Genomic DNA, 13,405 nt, shown 5'->3' on the forward strand with positions numbered 1-13,405 from the left:
GAAGGGGGAACTGGGTCTGCAGGCCTGCATACTTTCCTTTTTAACATTTTTTCAGTACTTAACTTAATTTGAATATTTAATGTAAATATAACCAGTAAAAGTCAAATTATCCAGGTACACAAACTTGAAACCTAACTGGCTATATTCAAACATAGCAGATTAGGTTTGAAAATTATCTGAGAAATGTCAGTTGGAGAACTGTATTTCTGTGTATTCAGTGGGATGATTATCCTACTGAATATCCCTGATAACTTATCTGAACATTGCCATCATTACCTGTATTTAGCAAATGGAAATGGCATCTTTATAAAGAATGTTGTTACTCTCAAATGATAAAGAAGAGAATGTATGAAATTCTCAAAGCAAATAGATAATATCTATGTAAAAGTTTTTTCTTGAACCAAGAAAAGATATCACAACCTCCACAGTATCCTACCTTTTCTTGGACCAATATTTTAACAAAACATTTTAATCTCCTGTGATTTTGGAAACAGCTTCTGTTTATATATATATATATATATATATATATATATAAATTTTCAACGTGCTACGGTTAAAGAAGAATCCTGGCTTCTGTTGTTAATGCAGGCAGTTTTATACATGCAGATATACCCCCTTTACTGTCATCACTGCAAGAATAGCCATCATTGTAGTCAGACGCCACTACGGCAGTATAGCACTGAAAATATATATATATATATTTGGATACCAAATCAGCTGCTATTTCCAAAATCCCAGTCTTTTCCAATGAGTAAAAATGTTGATTTGCAGGTAAATTCTTTAATTGCTGTATAGTCCTCTAACAATGCAGTGTCATCCATGACTTCCTTCAGACACTGGCTTGCTCTTACAAAATGATCTGTTTCAATCAGTGCTACTTACTCATATTGGGTGCTACGATGACAAAAGGCTTCATGTATGTGTTCTTCATGTTCTTTGCCACATTGCTGGCATAATTCTCATAATGTTTGAGCAGGTGGGCTGTGCCTCCTTCTGTTCGCTGGATCTGCTCCCAGTGGTCCTTATTTCTAGGGTCTAGAATGGCACTACCTGCTTTTATGATATTCTGGTGGGAGGAAGGGGATAGATGAGGGAGTGAGAAAAAAAAAAATATATATATATAAAATATGGTGTGCATCATATATAAAAAAAAATTTCAGGATGGCTGTCTAGCTGCATTGGGTCAAATATGTGGAACATTTCAAGTGATTCATGTTGCAGCGGAAGGTAATCACATAATGAGACTTTTCATAATCCAGGCATGTTCTTCTCCAGTCTTATCACAAAGCACACACCTATTAGTTCCCACTAGGAACTTGTATTACTTACAAGTAATCCCTTAAACCTATCATCATTAGTAACCTCAGCCAAAATCAGAGATTACAAGGGGTTTTGAACTGAAGTCCTGCACTGAAGCGAGAGCCCTAAGAGCACCTGCCTCAATGCTTGCCTGTGCCAAGAGATCAAGGACTGCTTGCTGGTTAAGAAGCTCTAGAAGGGAAGAGAAGCTTTAGCCAACTTGTTCAAAGCCTAATAGCCCAACAGGAAACATGGAAAATCTCCACTCCTTCTCAGTGGCGTCTACTTAATTTTTTTTCTTCAAATTCCTCAGCCCTTTCATCTTTTAGTATCCTTTATCTTACTTGTTTTGAAGTCAAAGCACGTTAACAATCGTGTACTACTGAAGAGTCAGAATGCACTGCACAACTGCACTCTCCATGTTTCTACTGTCAGGATGGTAATATACAAATTGCCGAAGTATTCTTCCCCAAGAGTTAGAGCAAAAGTACTACTCAAATCTTGAGCTAAACGCCACGAAAAACATTTCTGTTATTGGTGACTATAATCATAATAAATACAATTTTCATTACAGAGCCTAGCTTGCGTCACAATATAATACTTAGGAAACATGCATGTTGTGGGTGGAAAAACTTGCAGCACATTCTTGGATCCTGAGTAACACAGAAGGAAATGGGGAGGAGAAAGAAAGCTTGTTTACCATAAACAGTGTTTTCTGTAGATTTCAGGATGAATTAGCCAAGACATGTGAGTGACATCATCTAGCAGCACCAAATAGACATCTCTTTCCTAGCTAGTAGAGCTTTTGCTCTACTGAGCATGTGCAGGAATTCCAGCTCAGGCGTTGCTTCATGATCCCCCCTCAGTCGATTTGAGAGCTAAATCTAGCTAGGTAGTTGACTCTCCAGGTAGGAAGATGGGTATGTAGCATAGATAATTCAAACAAATTTGATTTATCCATCAATAAGCATGTCTGAATTAGCCAAGACAGTTGCAGTGGAGTATTTACTGAATAAGCAATCCAGATCCCACCATGGAACATGGACTATTGCATGAACTGGCTACACAAGACTGCTTGTCTGAATTTTGTCTGTCATTTTTTGATAAATTGTTCATACAGTAATGGGATGGGAAGGTGTGGAGTGACTACTAATTTGCAGCTTTGCAGATGTCTTCAAGAGGTACAACTTGTAGATAAGCCACTGATGTAGCCATGTCTCTTACTTGATGAGTTTTGATATATAATCTGGATGCCTGCTAGAGTATAGCAATGTACAACAGAGTCTGCTAGCCAATTGGACAATGTTTGTTTAGTCACTGCTACACTTAGTTGGTTATATTTACATTTATTAAATTTGTGAATTGCCTAACACAAAATGGCCTAGGTGATGAACATATTAAAACATACATAAATATTAAAAAAATATGATAAAAACTTAAGAAAAAAGATAAAATATAACTAAGTAAAATATAATACAACCATAAGAGAGAGGGAAAAAAAGGCAAAGAGAGAAAACAAATTAAAAATAAATGAGCTTAAACAAAAAGGTCTTAAGGAGTCTCTTGACAGTTTTAACTGAATCACACTGGTGGATTTCTGTTGGTAGGAAGTTACAGAATTCTGGGCCAGCCACCGAAAAGCAGCATTCTCTGGTAGTGTGCAAGCATGCCACTCATGGAGAAGGCATGCATGAACGCCGTCACTCGGAGCTTGTAAGCCGGAGAGAGAGAACGGATAGCCTGAAAAAACGCCATGAATTTTGGATCAACCATGAACTAAGGATAACAGGAATGGACATTCTCCCCTGACGAAGAAAGACCGAAACGCAGCTGTGTCGGGAGATAAGTCTCTAACAGTTTCATTTGGACAGTGGCAGTTTAATATATAGGAACTCGGCGTTCACAAAACCCTTGTAGGGACATTTAAGATAGATGGCGCATAAATTTAATGGAGATTGAAATATAATTGTCCATGAGCATAAGGGATACATGAATTTTAGCTATTCAATGAAAGTCAAGATGACATTGAAAGCAACAGAAAAAATATAAGTTGCTTTACCCCGATTATGCAAAGTGGAGATTATAATTGATTTAAAAATCTTTTTGATTTAAACAAATTTTTTTGACATAAATATTATATTAAAATTATTTATAAAACACACAAAAATTACAAAAGGAGGAAGGAGGCAAGTTAATGATTACACTACGAGAAGGACGCAAGGCCGTGGAGGCATGCACCAGTAATATGAAACTTACCTCTTTCTTCAATATATTTTATTAAAATTGATTGGTAATATAAATAAAAATAAGATAGTTCATTGAACACATTTTTAGTGGGTGAGAGCACGGAATTTTGGGACTCATGGAGAAGGAACATCCAAAAGACCCAACTGAGATGAACGCAAGGTTCTTGCAGACTGATAACATTTTAGTATTGCATTTGCCCAAGGGTAGGATTGATTGTTGATTAATTTGAATATTGTCATTCCCAGTTTAAAATTGACTCTTTCAATCAGGGCTGGGGTAATATGCTCAAAATGTTTCAAACCAGTGATAAGGTAGGCAGCTGAATTTAATAACTTCTGTAAACGATGTATAGTTGAGTGAGGTAGACCAGTGTAGAGGCTATTGCAGTAATCAAGGATAGGAAAAATAGATGCCTGCAATACGGTGTGGAACTCTAGAGGATACAGAAGTTTCCTTAAGCCGACAAGAACGTGCAATTTGAGAAAACCCTGTTTGATAACTTGTTTAACCTGAGGTTTAAAGGAAAGTGTGCTATTTAGAATAACACCAAGACTTTTCACTTGGTTTTTGATTTGGAAACTTAGACCATTGAGACAAACGCTGCTTTGATTCAGGGGAGAATATGGGCTAGACAGAGCCAGAAACTCTGTTATGGACATGTTAAACGTGAGTTTATTATATTTACGCTAAGAATTAACAGTGGAGAAGCAGATGTTGAGATGGTCCAGAGTTTCATTCCAGGTAAGACAAACACGGATGAGAAATTAGATGTCATCAGCATATATTTTGTAGAATTCCATTACAGTGGCCAAAAGTTTAGCAATAGGAGCCAAATAAATGTTGAAGGGTACTGACAAAAGAGAAGAGCCCTGTGGGACACCAGCTTTAATGAAAGAATGACAAGAAATTTAATTATTGATCCTAATGTGTTGAGATCGATGAGACAGATAAGAGTGAAACCATTCAAGAACCTTTCCTGCTAGACCGCATTCTTGAAGGTGGAAGATAAGGATATTATGATCAATGGTGTCAAAGGCTGATGAGATGTTAAGTGACACAAGCAGAAATTGGTGGCCATTGTCTAACCCTCTTCTGATCCTAAGATTGTAAGAGATAAATTGCTGGTAAGCTTGTGTTTGGAGGCTGAATTCTTCTTTTGTAATAAGACAAAGCCCTCTTGCAGTCTAAGGTGTGGAGTGCTTTTTTACCCTCATGAGCAAGTGGCCTTGGGAAGAAATGTAAGAAATATGATGGCTTCCTTAATATGACAAGTGATACTACTTTTGGTAGGAATTTGGGGTGAGTGCAGAGCACTACCCTTTTGTAGAAGAAATGGTAAGAAATGAACTAGAGCTTGAAATTCACTGACCCATCTGGCTGATGTTACTGCTACCAAGAACAATATTTTCCAGGTTAGGAAGTTGAGAGAAGAGACTCCAATAGTTCAAACAATGGTTTCATTAGTTGAGTTAGGACCACATTACATCCCATAGAACAGGTGGTTTTGCAACTGGAGGTTTAATCTGGGATAAACCTTTCATGAATTTGTATACTAACAGATGAGTAGAGATAGGTTTACATTCAATCCTAGTATGGTAAGATGTATTCTTACTCAGAAAGTGCTGAGTACTGAAGCAGATGGAGTAAGCAAGTAAGTAATTAAGGAAGTCTTTGGGTTCATATGAGAATGAATGCAAGGAACTGTTCTGACACCATGTGGAAAATGTTTTTCCTTTTAAAATCATATGCTCTCCTAGTTGATGGTTTTCTTGCAGATACTATGATGTTCTCATCTTCTTTTGGTAAAAATAATCCAGCAATTATTGGATGAAATAGGCATCCTCCTTCTTAAGTTAAGAAGGGATCTGATCTAAAATGGATTGAAGGATTGCTGAATAGTTGCACTAGATATACAACCAAACTTGTCTGGGCCACGCTGGAGTTATGAGAATCAGAAGAGACCTGTGTTTGAGCACTTTTTGCACCGTTCTGGATGTTAGTGGGATCCACATTCCAGCTGTGCAGAAAAGCATCCTGAGCTGTTCTGAGTTTGCTGGGAAGAATGGAGCAAAACTTTTTTAGTTTTCAGTTTTGCTCTGATGCAAATAGATCTATTGCTGGAAGTCCACATAAACTGACCAGTTGTTGGCTAATGATTGCTACAGACACCATGTGTGTAGTCAAAAGACTCTGCTGAGGTGATCTGTTAATGTAGTGGAGATTTCCAGAAGGACAGGTCATTTGCAGCTCAGTTGCTCATTCCCATATTTTTATCACTTCTAAGCAAAGGGTTCATGACCATGTGCCTCCTTGTTTGTTTCTATAGAACATGGTGACCTGGTTGCCGGCCTGCATGAGCATTTGAGTAAAAGTTGTTGGAGTGTATCTGATTGCCCTCAATTCTTGGAGACTGATTTGAAACTATCTTTCCTGGAATGACCATGTCTCTTGAGTCTGAAAAGGGACGATGTGGGTTCTCCAAGCTCTTGCGGTGACATCTGTTGCCAAAGTTGCTTGGTGAGGGAGAAACCGTAATGGAGCCCCATCTTGAAGGGTGAGAGGGTCTAGCCATCCTGTTTCATTTCTATCAAAATCTGCACTGTTGTAGTAAAAGGATGAATGAGCAGATCCCATTGTGAATAAAGACCCCACTGTAGATGTTGTATATGAAGGCAGGATAGAAGAACCACATGGATCACTGCTACCATATGACCCAGAACAACCATTACATCTCTAGCTGTTGACTGATGTGTGTGCTGCACTAGTGACTTGAAAGTTATCACTTGATTTAAGGGAGGAACACTTTTTTCTCTAGAGAATCTATCAATGTTCCAGTGTATTTGATTATCTCAGTGAGAATTTGAGTTGATTTCTCAAAATTTATTAGGGGTCCCAGGGACCACATAAATTGTATTGATGTTTATTATGAGGTTGGCACTGCTTCCTGGGAAGATGTTGTCAGCAGCCAATCATTTATTTATTTATTTATTTATTATTTTTATATACCGATGTTCCTGTATAGCATACATATCGCACCGGTTTACAAGGAACTGAACAGTCGCCTCAGAGGCGGAATACATTAAAACAAGATACAGTAAACGGGATACAGTAAACAGTCGCCTCAGGGGCGGAATACATTAAAACAGGAAAACTTTTAGGGAGACATTCGTAAACTTTTAGGGAGACATTCGTAATCATCCAGGTAAGGGAAACAAATATGCTGTTGCTATGGCTAGGTATTTCTTGAAGGGCCTCAGTGCTGATGACAGGCCGAAAGGCAGCACTTTGTACTAGTAATGGGAAGAGTCCACTATAAAGTGCAGATAACACCAGTGGGAGGGATGGATGGGAATATGAGCATATGCACCTTTTTAATCCAGAAAGCACATTCACTCCCCCTTCTGGATGAAATGCAGGATTGTGTGCATGGAATTCATTTTGAATTTTTCTCAGAGCATGTGCTTGTTTAGGCTTATTAAATCCAGGATGGATCTCAGTCCCCCAGATTTCTTGAGGTATGAGGAAGTTGCGGGAGTATAACCCTTGGCCATATAGATGGGAGGGAACTGGTTCCCTTGCCCGCTGAATCTAGGAGCAACTGCATTTCCAGTTAGAGTTGGGATATGTGAGATGGATCTGGTTTGAAGTCTGAACAATGATGGAGTATGGGAAGCCAGGAGAAATGCAAGTGGTATCCAGACTTCATGATTATAAGAACCCAGCAATCTTTCATGATCTTGTGCCACTCCTCCAGGTAATATTGGATTCTCCCTCCTACAAAGTGGCTGATTGCTGGGTTTGGAAGGTGGTTTAAAACCTTTGTTCACATTTAGGGTGGACTTGTTGTGTGGCCTTTAGCTGATGGCATTCAAGTTGTCTGGGATGAGATAGACGTTGCTGGTGCTGTGGAAGTAGAGGCGGCATTGGGTAATGTTGGAATTGCCAGAAAGGGCATCTCTGGAAGCACTGTTTACTAAAAGAGCAATAAAATCACCTTGCAGAAGGTTGTTGTTCAGGGACTGGACCATTACATTTTGTTCCTTCATTTGTACCACTGTTTCCCTGAGCTTTTTTCTGAAGATTGTCACCGAGGCAGGGCATATCTGCCAACCTTTCATGAACATTGTCTCGAAGGTTCCGGGATCTGAATCAGGTCATGCGGCATATTCTAATGCAGGATGAGGAAGAACATGCAGTAGTGTTGAATGCTTCATAGATGGAACAAATGAGATGGTGTATACATTCTTCCGAATCAAAAAATGATTAAGGGTATGCAATGCCACTATCACTGGCTGGAAGAAAAGGCTTCAATTTTTGTATACAATCATGTAAATATTGGACCATATAGAACTGGTAGTTAGACATTTTTGAAGTTAGCATGGAGCTTTGAAACATCTTTTTTCCAAAATTGTTTAAGAGTTGGGATTCTTCTCTGGTGGAGTATTCAAGTATATTCTAGTTTTCTTTGCTTTCTTTACAGCAGATTCTACCACAACAGATTGGTGGGGTAGCTGCATGATTCGATGGACTGGAAGAGCTACTAGCTTCACTGATGTTTCCAGAATTTGGAGGGGACCCATAACATTTGTGTAAGGATGTTTGCTTTACACACATTTAATGCAAGGACTTATCCCAATGTGTCCAAAACTTTTGAGTAGAAATTGTCTTCCAGGGAGACTGGTGTTTTGGAAGTTCGGAGGGGGGGGGGGGGGTGTCAGATGGTATCCCTATCAAACCCACTTCAGAGCCAGAAGTGAGGGAATGCTAATCCAGGACTCCAGTGATGAAGTTCTCGACTGAGGAGTTCCTGGGCACCTTATAGGGGGCTTGTGTACCTCCTCTGAGTGGCTAGCATCCGCTGTGAGTGAAGAGCACGGGCTAGAACTTCCTTGCAGGGGTTCTGATGGCATATAAATGTGAATTGGAGACAGTGGGACTCCCTCTTATGGGATTAAAGTTGAAATCCTGGAAAGGAGAGGCTAGATGGTACCCTCTTTTCCTTAGCCATTAAAAAGATAAAGAAATACTTCACTAACTCTGCTACTTGGTCAAGTGGCTGACATGTCCTTTGACCTGGTGTGGGTGGTAGAACATCCTTTTCTGAGACAAGGATTTGAATATCTTCTAGACTCTGTAAAATATGAGACAGTCAGTTAGAAATTAGAGGCACAAGAGAGCAAACAGGATCTGGTGTTTCCAGATGCAGTCCTTGGCCTAGAAATTTGCTAGGCGAGATTCTTCTGGTGGCTGGTAGAGGGAGAGGTATTTATTTATTTAGATTTATATTCAGCTTTTTCACTTTTTTCAGCGCTTCAAAGTGAATTACATTCAGGTACTATAGGTATTTCCCTATCCCCAGAGTGCTTACAATCTAACTTTGTACCTGAGGCAATGGAGGGTAAAGTGACTTGCCCAAGGATTCTAACCCACTGCTCTAACCACTAGGCTACTCCTCTGATCCTATACATTGACTCATGTGACCTAGGTAGAATTATGTAGGGAGAGTTGTGGCCTGATGTGATGATGCTTCTGACAGCAAAGGCATTGAGGAACAATGCATAGATGACTTATGTATTAATGGTGCCAGAGTATTATGTGGATGCGCAAAGGAGTCTTATCTGACAATGGCACCAATGGTGTTGACAAAGCTGAAGCTCCGTGTATCAACAGTGCTGGTGCACTTGAGTGTCTATGCTTTTTCAATGCAGAGTGCTCTAAGTGTTCCGCAGAGCAGTGCCTCCTTATAGACATCAGCTGCGTCTACTTGACCCCAAGGATTTGGCTTGCTTCGTTGACGAGGGAGATATTTTGATGAAGCTGCACTTTGGGAGGAAGACTGATTATGGCTTCTCTGAGCCCTTCACAGTTCCTCCATTTTGTAGGCCCTTGCTTTCAGTGAATGCAGGGACATCCATCCATAATTATTAACAGTTGGCCTGATCATAGTCAGGACCAAGTCAAATGTAGTAAAGCTCATGTCCATTTGCAATGGACATTTTTCTGCTACATATACAGTCCTTAAAACCACTTACTGTGGTGGTGTTCTTTCCTGAAGTTGTTAGGAAGAAATTTTCACTTTTCTTCTTCTTCATTTTTTTTTTTTTGAAAGACAGCACTTAAAAGTGCTATCTGGTGGGATGCAGAGGCAGTGTGGCAACTTTTAGATAGAAAAAGTACAGTTATAAGAAAAATATGTAGAGACATAGAGATTCAAGTATTTGCAGTTGTTTGGACAAAAAAAGACTAAGGGGGCTCATAAGGCAATGCCCAAACTGGAATTCCTGCAAATGCTCAATAGAACAATAGCTCTAATAGCTAGGAGAGAGTGGCTCATTAGTGCCATTGGATGACTTCACCTACTTCATGGCTGATTCAGCCCTGCTTATTAATGGAAACAATTACCACTACCCAATTACAGCAGGGCAAACTGATGCTCACAGTGAGATGATGCCTTGCACAGGATTACAGAGTATATGTGAGAAAGCAAGATTCAAACTTATAGCCAGGCCATTCTCTTGACTCTACTGCTCCACCTACTACTAGACTATCACATTCTCTCTGACACTAGACATCACAAAAACAATTATCTCACAAATGCTGGCTAAAATGGATTTAAAAGCCCTAACTTGCAATGCAAGACAAAAGAAATCAACTGAAGATCTTTTTCAGTGAAATATCTGATTTTTTGCAGCCACAGCAACCATAATGTTCTATGGCTGGCTCCATTATATACACCAGTACTGCTGGTGACAAACACAGCTCAGGACTTTTCCTTGGATACAAACAGACAGCACCTTTTGAAAGTCAATTTTATAATCAGTAGAGATTATTTCTTGTGCTAAAGAACTCAAATACTATGCAGGTTATCAGTTTTATTTTACCCACTTTAACTTTTAGAACTAATAATTTGTATAGTTGTGCATCACTCCAAAGAAACACAGAAACGTGATGGCAGAAAAAGGCCATATGGCCTATCTAGTCTGCCCATTCACACCATCCAATTCAGCTTTACAATCCCTACCACTCCCTCAGATCCCCTGTGTTTATCCCATGCTTTATTGAATTTAGATACTGTTCTTTTCCCTACCACCTACATGGGGAGGCTATTCCATACATCTATTACTTTCTCTGCAAAGAAATATTTCCAGAAATCATGTCAAATTATAGCAAACACAAATAAATATCTCTAAAACATTTTTCTGTTTTTCTTTCATACATACTAAAATAAGCAAGTTTGCTTACCGTAAATGGTGCTTCCATATATAGCAGGATGAATTAGCCATTACATGTGGGTGATGTCATCCAGCGGCACAGGACAGACTCGCCTTATAGCTAGTAGAATGTGTGCAATTCTAGTCACCACATCTCAAAAAAGATATAGTTGCACTGGAGAAAGTGCAGAGAAGGCCAACCAAAATTGTAAGGGGCATGGATGGCTGCCCTATGAGGAAAGGCGAAGGAAGTTAGGGCTGTTCAGTTTGGAGAAGAGACAACTGAGGGGAGATATGATAGAGGTCTACAAAATTATGAAAGGACTTGAACAAGTTAATGTAAATCAGTTATTTACTCTCTCAGATAACAGAAGAATAGGGTGCACTCCATGAAGTTAGCAAGTAGTTCATTTAAAACAAAGAAAATTCTTTTTCACTCAGTGCATAGTTAAGCTCTGGAATGCACTGCCAGAGGATGTGGTTACGGCAGTTAGTGTTACTGGATTTAAAAAAGGTTTGAATAAAGTTCCTAGAGGAAAAATCCATAAATTGCTTTTAATTAATAAGCAATAGTAGCTTGAGATTTATTTGGGTACTTTCCAGGTACTTCTGACTTGGACTGGCCACTGCTGGAAACAGCATACTGGGCTTGATGGATCCTTGGTCCGACCCAGTATGGCATATCTTATATTCTTATGTAAGCTCTGAGCACGTGCGGGAGTTCCCTTGTGGGCATTGCCTCATGAACCTCCTTAGTCAATATCAGAACTAATTACAGCTAGGTAGTCAACTCTCTAGGGAGGTAGGTGAGCATTCCATTCTATCTACAGAAAATACTGTCCATAAGCAGACTGAATTAGCCATTACATACGGGGAGTCCCAAACTGTTGAGGCAAAGTGTTTACTGAGTAAACAAAGACTCCTTTGTGGAAAGTAGACTACTGCAAGAACAGGTTGCGCAAAACTGCTTGCCTGAATTTACTGTTAGCTTTTGAGAGATTGTCTAGACAGTTGTGGGGTGTAAATGTGTGAACAGATGACCATGCTGCACCTTTGTGGATGTCAAGGGGTACTTCTCGCAAATGGGTAATGGAAGAAGCCACAGCTGTCATTTGATGAGCTTTGATAGTGTCTAATCTGCAAGCCTGCTGAAATGTAGCAGTGCTGAACACATTCCGTTATGCATTTGGACATTGTACATTTAGTGACTGTTACTCCAAGCCTATTTGGATCATATGAAACAAACAGCTGCGAAGTTTGATGATACAGCAGAGTACTTTTTCTGTAACAGGCCAGAGCTCTTTTGTAACATATGAAGGATTTTCTTACCTTCATGTGCATGTGGTCATAGAAAGAAGATAGGTAAAACGATGGACTGATTGATATGGAAGGCAGATACCACTTTCGGAAGAAACTTGGTTGGGTGTGGGGCACCACCCTGTTATAGAAGAAATGCATACATGGTGGATAATGAATGAGAGCTTTGCTGACTCATCTAGGCAAAGTTACTGCTACCAAGAAAACTACTTTCCATGTCAAATATTTAAGAGAAGCAGTTTCTAAAGATTCAAAGGGCGGCATCATTAACTGAGCAAGGACAATGTTCAAGTCCCATGGAATTAGAGGTTTCACATGCCATAAGCTTTTCAAAAATCCTGAAACCAATGAATATTGATTTATTTATATTATGTAGAGATGGGCTTACTGTCTACCGTGACATGCAAAATTGCTATAGTGCCGAGTTGTACTCTGACAGAGGATGTAGCAAGGCCCTGAGTCACAAAGAAGAACAAGTAGGATAACAAATACTTGGGTTCACAACAGAATGGATTCAAGGCATTTTGCTGGCATTGCTTGGAATATTTATTCCATTTGAAAGAATAGTCTTGCCTAGTTGAGGGCTTATTAGCTGAAACCACTATATTTTCATTGCTTCTGGGCAAAGAGAGATCTGCGACTGAATGTTCAACATCCAAGCCGTCAAAGTTGAGGGACGGAAGATTCGTGTGGTACAGCATTCCTTCATCCTTAGTTAGCAAAGCAGGGTCTGCCCCAAGATGTATTGGAGGACTGCTGGAGAGTTGTACAAGGTAAGATAACCACATTTGACTGGGCCACACTGGAGCTATGAAGACCAATTGGGCACAGTCTTGCAGTAGCTTCTGTGCTGTTTTGGTGATCAATGGTATCAGCAGAAAAGTGTACATGAGGCTTGTTTCCCAAATGAGTAAGAAAGCGTCTTCAGCTATCCGGAGATTGCTCGGTAGAACTGAGCAAAACTGGTCAAACTTTCTGTTCTGCTCCAACATGTATAGGTCGACCAATGGCAGACCCCATAATGTCAACTATGTGGATTATTGTAGAGACCACACTTGTGTGGGTGACATACTCAGCTGAGGCGATCCACTAGCATCTTGGATATCCCTGGAAGATAAGTGACTTTAGAACAGCTCAGTTCTTGATTGCCCACTGTCAAATCTTTAATGCTTCAAGGCAGAGGGCCCACGACCCTGTGCCTCCCTGTTTGTTGACATAAAAAATTGCAACTTGATGTAGGGGGCGGAGTCAAGATGGCGCTGAAGTAGGTTGCATTGCGTTGCTGCTCCGGCATTTCTTTCTGTTGGAAAAAGGCTTAGTGCCGGAATTTA

General features: G+C 39.8%; 1 protein-coding gene across 3 annotated transcripts in view; it reads right to left on the reverse strand.

Moving 5' to 3' along the window:
- Window positions 1-13,405, reverse strand: part of CELSR1 (cadherin EGF LAG seven-pass G-type receptor 1) — a 564,861-nt gene that overhangs the window by 106,521 nt on the left and 444,935 nt on the right. For all 3 annotated transcript variants that reach the window (XM_029617243.1, XM_029617241.1, XM_029617244.1), the window contains exon 19: window positions 883-1,066. In XM_029617243.1, coding sequence (XP_029473103.1) covers window positions 883-1,066 — 184 coding nt within the window. The remainder of the gene's footprint in view (window positions 1-882; window positions 1,067-13,405) is intronic.

This window comes from Rhinatrema bivittatum, chromosome 9, assembly GCF_901001135.1.
Source record: "Rhinatrema bivittatum chromosome 9, aRhiBiv1.1, whole genome shotgun sequence".
NCBI classification, from domain to species: Eukaryota; Metazoa; Chordata; class Amphibia; order Gymnophiona; family Rhinatrematidae; genus Rhinatrema; species Rhinatrema bivittatum.